This window comes from Halichoeres trimaculatus, unplaced genomic scaffold (genome assembly GCF_033239565.1).
Source record: "Halichoeres trimaculatus isolate MK-OKI-2021-1 unplaced genomic scaffold, fHalTri1.1 fHalTri1_scaffold_20, whole genome shotgun sequence".
NCBI lineage: Eukaryota > Metazoa > Chordata > Actinopteri > Labriformes > Labridae > Halichoeres > Halichoeres trimaculatus.
In genome coordinates, this window is record NW_027437198.1 from 1,163,836 (window position 1) to 1,172,089 (window position 8,254).

General features: G+C 41.7%; 1 protein-coding gene across 1 annotated transcript; it reads left to right on the plus strand.

Moving 5' to 3' along the window:
• Positions 1–1,778: 1,778 nt before the first annotated feature.
• On the plus strand, positions 1,779–5,172 carry prrg2 (proline rich Gla (G-carboxyglutamic acid) 2). The gene is made up of 5 exons (XM_074697464.1): positions 1,779–1,854; positions 1,986–2,158; positions 2,465–2,498; positions 2,825–2,957; positions 5,025–5,172. The coding sequence occupies exons 1-5, from the start codon at positions 1,779–1,781 to the stop codon at positions 5,170–5,172; spliced, it is 564 nt and encodes a 187-aa protein (XP_074553565.1).
• The last annotated feature ends 3,082 nt before the right edge of the window (positions 5,173–8,254 follow it).

The window sequence follows — 8,254 nt, forward strand, 5'->3', positions numbered from 1 at the left end:
CAGGTTAATATACTGCAAGTGAGGCTGTGGATTATACACTTGATCACCAAACTGGTGAGGAGGGGAGAGGTCAGGAAACTGACCGTGAGGATGGTCAGAGGAGGAAGAAGTGTCAGAAGCAGAAGAAAACACAGACCTGACACTCATCTCTAACCCAAGTCCAGTCGTCACAGTCAATGAGCTTCCCCCAAAAATGGCTGAAGGCTTGTTGTTCTTGTTAGCTGTTCTTTAATGTGTTAAGACAGCGAATACTTAACTTTACTTTCAGGATAAGTCCCTTTGCATGTAAATACAATGTTCACGGTGGCTTTTGATCAGGAACAGGATATAGGTGTAATTTTGTGTGACTGTTTAAAAATATAAAACAGCTTCATAGTAAATGTCCTCAGTAACTTAGACTGAAAGTAGTCTGTAATAAGCAGTAAACTTATTTTCATCTGATTTTTTCTTGTAGTCAAAAAAACAGAAATGATGGGTTTTAGAACTTGAATTTGATGTGTGAGCTCAGATCAATAAGGTTTAAAGGGCATAAATAATAAATAGAAGTTCAACATTTGTTATGATTAGTTAATAGAAGACATTCTAACACAAAAAGTTAAAATATTTGTATTAGGCTATTATAGTTTTTATGATGAGTACTAATGGACCGGTCATTTTTGACTGGGAACACAAAGATGTGACATGAAACAAACACAATATCAGGGTTTAACTATATAGTTTGTTAAATTACCCTGAATGATCAGAAAACCAATTCGTTTAGCACCACTTGCAAATGCAACATGTACTCTATGCATTTGTCTGTATCCACTCATCAGCTGTTTGGGTCTGCGAGCTTTTACAGTGAAAAATAAACACAATCCAAACTAAACATTGGGTGATTTTGACAGCACAAATAGGATACTGTCAAATTAACACTTTCATGTACACACATTTGTGACAGCTATTGCTAGTGTGTTGACTTTGATCTATTTTTGGAACCCCCTGTGGATTTAAGTGTGTGCTGATTTTATCCTACACACATTTAAGTAGTTGCTCTAAAGACGGATCTAATCTCTGTGTCTTTATCTGTCAGGAAAAAATCTCCAGCGTTTAGTTTTTCCCCCTGAAAATGTAAACAAAGTCCCTCTTAGTCTGTGTGCTGGGTTGTTTTTTTACCACTACTGCCCCCTGCAGGTAGCCAGTGTTTACAAAATGTACTGTTGGATTACTTCTTTTTGACATTCCTCTGAATGAATAAAGTCTGTCCTTGGTGTCATGTTAATTTATGGTGCAGATTGAACAGTAAATTTAAAACTGAGGAATCTGTACCCCTCAGCCACACCCTGGTCTGAAAGTCTCAGCCATTAGGATCCTAAAGTTTTATTACACCCACCCTTCCTGAACGTGAATACTCAGCTGGTGAACTTAACTGAGTAAACAGAGCGTGTAGATCAGACAGTGAGACAGGCAGACAGACAGGTTTGTGGAGGTTCCTCCCATCTGCAGGTATGTCGTCCAACAGGTTTCAGCTCTGAACGTCTTTATGGGAAAACTGCTGCACACTTCTCAACTGACGGTTTTAACAGAAAACTGAGACTGAGGAAGACAGACTGAGCTGACTCAGTGTTACTGAGAGTCCACTGGAATAAGAGACTTTTTCCTCAGACGGATCGAGGAGCCCTGCAGACATCCACGAGGAGTCACCTGAGCTGGAGAGGTGAGAGGCAGAGGCTCTTCCCCCTCATATCAGGATCTACAGGCGTCCTTCCTGCTTGGTTTCTGTGAAGGATTGTGTTGTAATGGCAGCTCTGTGGATCCCTGTGCTGTCTCTACTGCAGCTGATCCACTACTCCGTCTCCCACAGACTCCTGCAAGGTAAACACACCTTTCCTCTGTGGTTACATCACAAGTTTCAACCTCAACACTGACACACAAACACACAAACACAGTGTTCTCCTGTATTTTGTAATAATGTGTGTGTGTGTGTGTGTGTGTGTGTCCTGCAGGAGGTCCAGTGCAGCTGGATGAGCGGTCAGCCTCCACCTTCCTGTCCCGCTCTCTGCTTTATAACAGCTGGGACTTTGAGCTGGTGGTGGCTGACAGCTTAGAGAGGGAGTGTTTGGAGGAGTTGTGCAGCTACGAGGAGGCTAGGGAGGTGTTTGAGGACGATGCACTGACGGTAAAACAGCTGCTGGTGATATCCAACTTGGACTTAGACTGGATTTTGGTGCCTCTGCAGAAGTTTAAAACTTAAAGAAACTGTTAGATAATTTCACAGTGACAGAAATCTGAGCCCCAAGAAGTTTTAGTTTCATATGTGATCAATGGCTGACATTAAACTTCAAAAATGTCTGCATAGACTAAAAATCTTCAGCATGTCGTTTAAGTATTGTTGAATTTTCAGACAAGAGTAAAGACAATTAAGATGTTTTTAGACTTAATTGAAAAGTTTTCAGATTAATTCTTGTTTTGTTTTCATTTTCAGAAAGCATTTTGGACCGACTACGTCAACAGTCAAGGTAATCCTTTAACATGGTATCCATTGTTATTATTCTTTACCAGCTTTGGTGTTGTGTCAAACTTGAAAACTCATAAGTAACATAAACTCAAGAGTAGTTATATCTGTTAAGCCAACATCAAGCGCTTGTTGGTACACGTCCTCTGTGTTGAGTGCCTCCAGCTTCAAATCCTTAAACCTCCTCCTATATGTGAGGCTACCACAAACACAGGGTGCAGCTCAGGTCACATTTGGAGTGTAAGGACACATAGAGCAGGGGTTATGATCTGGGACAAAGCTGTGGTTGAAGTGTCAATGGTTTGATGCCGGTGGTGTTTGTATGTGCAGAGTATGCCCCCAAAGTGGACGTATCAGGGCTGGTGGCAGGGATCATGGCACTGTTGGTGTCGGCGGTCATAGCCACCGTTGTGGGAATCTACTGCTACAAAGCCAAGAACAAGGGGAGGCACAGATCTGCCAAGTAAGTTCCCTCTGATACCCTGACAGCAATCAGCAGACCTCCATATGAGAACAGTTTTACCAAACTGACGGTGAACCCTGGAACTATGGTCCTGAAATTACTGCTTCTCTCACCCCACTGAGAGTTTAAACCTACAAAGTTTCTTTTTTCATGAATTCAAAATATAGAACAGAATAGAATAGAATAGAATAGAATGTACCTCATTAATCCCCAAAGGGAAATTCAGTCACAGCAGCAACACAAGGAAGTACAATGTGCAAAACATTCAAGAATATATAAACAGAATAATGTAATGTAATGTAATAACAAACATCAAATAGAAAAAAATTAACAGTTCATCATTCTCCATCAGCCTCCACCTCCACAGGGTCCAGGACTGAGCTTCTTCAGCAGTCTGTTCAGTCTCTGTCTCCTGGATCCTGTCTGCTCACAGCAGGTGAATCTCTTCCAATGTGGTGTTGGCGTCTGATGTTAGCTCCGTTAGCCATGTCTGTGACTAAAATGATGCCACTCTGCCTTCTGGTATTCCCTCTGTTGCTGGGTTAGCATGGCTAGCTCATCCATCTTATTGGAGATAGAGCTTACATTCTCATAACCATGGATGAAGGACAGGTCTATGTTGTCTCTTCTTAGCTCACACCGCAGCACCAGCATGTTTTTTCCTCAGCTCAAAGAGAACACCAGCCCCAGCACTGGTTAGCATGGACATGCTACAGGCTGCTAATGGCTGAAGTAATGCGTAACCCAGTTAGTGAGTGGCGCTGGTTATGGCGACACGCAGCAGCAGTGTGTGAGACGCTCGTTTGTTTGGCTGTGTTTGGAACCTTGAAACAATGCTACCATGGTCACACGCAGGATAAAGAGAATAAAAACATCACTGCAGATGCAACCAGTTTGGTGTCATTGACAGACAAATGAGAAATAAAAAGTAGTGACAGGCTCCAAATACAAAGAGAACCAAAAAGAAGAGAAAAAAGACGAACAACACAACAACAGAGAGAGAGAGAGAGCTGCTGCAGGAAACAACAAAGTGCACAAAAAGTGGCTTGCTGAGACAATCAGTGGGTTGTAGATGTTTGTTACAAAAAGATTTGGCTAGATCTTTAGTAAGGTAGATTTTCTTTTACAAAACACTCTCAAAGTAATATGGACTGAGGGATGTGAATAAATGGCTTGGGCCATTGCAATACCCCAATTACTGTTTCGTTTACTGATATAATTGTTCCGTCTGCACTGAGATTAAATTTAAAAGTTTGTATGGAAGACCTAGAATTTTTTTCTTTGCCTGATTTTTGTCCTACGTGTCTGCAATTTGCACAAAGGTACTACAGATTATCATGGCACAGACTGAAGGACTCAGGAAGGACTCAGACGCAGCACTAGTAGTCTTTATCCAAATCGTAGTCTTCATTCGTTCAAGGGTCGTAACCAGAAGGCGTAACCAGGAGGCAAAAAGACAGGCAGAGGCACAGAAAAGCCAGGCAAGAGACAAGTACAGGGGTTGGAAAAGGGGTCTAAACACGAGGAGCTTACTACAGGAGGACTGCTGGATAACTGCATGAGTTGATTTGGTGAGAGGTGAGTGGACACACTGGGAGTGTATGGGCCAGGGAGTGCAGGAAACAAGACACAGGTAAAACACATGAGGAAGGGGTCAGGTCAGGTCAGGTGATCACACAGAAAGTTAACAGGACCAGAACTAAAAGAGAGGGAGACAGGTGTTAGCAAATTAAAACAGAAACTAGAAGGTAAAACGACACAATGGTGAGTAGACTGACAGACATAACACAGATTCCCTTTTTCAGGACAGATTTTCTTTAAAGCTAATTCTAGTATGCGTTCCCTTCCCCATGGTTCATTTGCACAATAGGGTTTCTTATTAGTGAACCTTAAAGCCCCGTGTTACTAACCTTCAAATGACAAATTTCAGAAACTCTTGGTCATAACTACCAATAAAAAAATGCAGTGAAGGATGGGGACTCTGGCTCAGATCCATGTTAGCCTTCCCCACACTGAGTGAATCACCATAATTCACTCCTGTGGTGTGACCTGTATGTTGCTCTGCAGTGTTCCTGTGAGGATGGCAGCAGACGGACGTCCAGCTCCGGAGACTGTGCCGTTGTCTGCAATCATTGCCCCCGGTCTACCCAGTTACAACGAGGCCCTGCACCACAGTGGGCAACATGACGCACCCCCACCACCATACTCAGGGTGAGTGACAGTTCCAGTTTTTATTTGTTTGTAGCTCCAAACAAACAGGGTACCACAATACAATCCATAGATACATCAAGAAGTGTGAGTACAAACAAAGGTGGGGTTAGGAGTGTAAATCACAGAAAAACTGTTGCAGGGAATTACCTTAAAAAAATTTTTACTCCCAACCCCAAATTCAATAAATGGAACACATGCACAATCCTACAGCAGCTTAAAAAAGGGCTGGTTCAAGCTTTGCACCAGTCTATCTACAACCAATATCAAAAAGAGAAAGCTTTAAATACAGTGTTGAACTGTATGAGAGATGTTTACTTCCTACACCCTGACAAGCAGATTTACCTGTCCCATTCATTACATTTCAGAAACACCAGGAACACATCGATCTAAAAAAGCATGAACCCAGATTATAAGCTTTAGAATAAAATAACATTTTAACCCAGCTTTTAAAAGTCTGAATAAAGGGACCTGATAACTGAAAGCCTTACCTCCCATTCTACTTTTGAACACACAAAACAGCATCTGTGTTCTGCAGAAGACTATGAGGACCAGGAATAGGAATGGGTATGGATTAGATTTCATTGATACCAATGCCCTTATCGGATCTGCTTATCAATTACTGTTCTATATCAATTCCCTTATCAATTCCTCCTGTGAGTTTTCTCTGTACAAAAAGTAGCTTTATAGGTTTTCTGTGTCAAAAACATTATATTGACTTTATGAGTGAATAAATATGAAATTTGTCACTGGATCTGGATATCTCTGGGCGTAAATATATGGAAATAAGTAAAAAATTGCACATCACGTGACAATGAAGTACTGTTTTATTATATCTTTTTGACTGAAGTAGGCCATCTAGTGTCTCGAAGTGGTTATAGCAAGGCTTTGAGTTGTTAAGATCATCGAGCTTGCCATAGTTACGCTGAAGTCAGCCATGAGCCTGCACTTTTCCTCTATCTTACCTGTCAGTGTTTTGACATTTGGAATTTTCAGCATCATTAACAGAGAGTAACTGTGATATGTTTCTGTGATGAAAGCTGACATTGTGTTTTGAAACCGAGGTCGACGTTTGCCATCTGCTGTCATATCAATGCAATTTCCCATATACGTTAACAGCAAGCTAGCCCTATGTTTTCTTTATGCGTTTTGGTCCATTAGGAGATGTATAACATGCTGAATGTACTTAATAGGAATCTGGTGTGAGAGAGTGATGAACATTACTTTGTGTGTTCGGTTCTTCAGTGAAACTTCAAGCTGAAAACCCTGAATCTGAGTTTTCTTGGGAAACTATCATCTGCTAAGCTAAGATAACAGGGACCATAAGGACCTAAGGCCCAGCTGCTCTGATGCAATGTAAAGAATTGATGAGGGAATGATTAAGCATAAAGGCTAATGCTGTCCATAAATTGAACCATTTCTTATCAATTCTGAACAGAAACCAGTTTTCGATGCACATCCTTAGCCAGGAATAATAAAAAGTGTATTTTTCTTCATCAAATCCTCCGCTTCATCAAATCCAGCTGGGATGATGACTGACAGCTATGACAGCCGCCAGGGCCTGAGTTAAAATAAAGAGAATTTCTTTCCAGCTTAAAATAACAGAGTACTTTTTTACGATAATCACCTCATGAAGTCAACTCTTTTCTCAAAAAAAAAATCTTAGCGGTTTCACATTTTCTGTCTCTTCACCCCCCCACAACCCATACCGGGCTCTAATGCTCTTCTGTTGTTGACTTTCAGCTCAGATTTTTATGATTTTTAGTGATGGGGTTTACAGCCATCCATGGTTTTCTCTAAGAGGCACAGGAAACTACACCTTTCAGGGTAAAATAATCAAAGAAAACACCACACATGAATGAAACCCTGAAGCACTCGGCCACCACCCAGTCGTCCCATCAAAACATGCCTACGTCTTTTGCAGGCAGCACTTGTTTTTTAACACCTGTGACCAGGTGACTCCCAGCCATTTCTTTCACGAGTGGCGTTGAGAGACAGCTAGAGGAGAAAGGGGTGAACAGATGGGGAAACTACATCAGAAACACTGTCACATGTCTGTTTCATCGAAAAGTAATAAGTGTGATTGTCCAGTGTCCTCTGCAACCAGTAGCTCATCTCAGTGTGCTGCTGTGCCTGAGAAAAAAAAACACTGTGTAGGAGAAAATCTGATAAAGATACCTTCTCTTTTTGACCACAGAGGGGCGCCATCAGTTGTGGCTGATCCAGAAGACAACAACTGAGAGGTCTGCTCAGCCTCCTGGTTCTGTGTGATGGGCTCTGGTGGTTTGAGTGAACTTTGAATCTGACACGTTTGTTTTGCTGATTGTATTTATGAGTGAAACAGAGAGGACTGATCATCCTTAAGGAGTCTGTCAAAGCTTTAACTGGCTGCAGATGAGGGGAGGGTTGAGTGGGGGTGGGGGTGGGGGTGGGGGTATGTTTGTGCTTGCACTGTACAGTAAACTTGTATTTCTTATAATAAACCACAGAAAGACCTGTCTGCAGTCATTTATTGTTGAAGGTAAAAGAAACATGCTAAAGACAGTTGATTTGTCTGCAATAGAGCTGCACATTTTGTCACATATTAAAACGATGAAATAGGTTGATTACTTTTTTCAACTAAATGTGTCAAACGTTTGATTTTTAAGCTTCTTAAAACTTGAATTTTGCTGCTTGTGTTTTTGCAAAGAGTGAGACTTTATTTTTAAATTATTTTGTCAAAAGCAGAAAATTTCAACATTTCCTCAACTAACATTCACTTTAAAGGCTTAAAACATATCTATTGTGCTGAATAATCTAGCCTATTTCAAATTAAAACCGCGAGCTGCAGCCCTGATGTGTGTATGTTGCAACTTGTGTGTTTGTTCCAGCTGAGCTCTGTCACCACTGTTTCTGTTTGACTGTGTACAGTGTCTGCACACTGCGCTGCTGCTGCTGCTGTGCATGACAAATCCTATGTGTGTATGCATGTGTGTGTGTGTGTGTGTGTGTGTGTGTGTGTGTGTGTGTGTGTGTGTGTGTGTGTGCGCGCGCGCGCCCGCGCGCGTTAGGGAGGGAAGGAGAGGATGAACGTCAGCCCAGTCATTCCT

Bases quoted from the DNA above. Each gene is read 5' to 3' on its own strand.
- prrg2 (XM_074697464.1), top strand. From the start codon at position 1,779: ATGGCAGCTCTGTGGATCCCTGTGCTGTCTCTACTGCAGCTGATCCAC. The intron at 1,855-1,985 runs GTAAACACACCT...TGTGTCCTGCAG, and splicing joins CTCCCACAGACTCCTGCAAG to GAGGTCCAGTGCAGCTGGAT. The intron at 2,159-2,464 runs GTAAAACAGCTG...TTTCATTTTCAG, and splicing joins TTGAGGACGATGCACTGACG to AAAGCATTTTGGACCGACTA.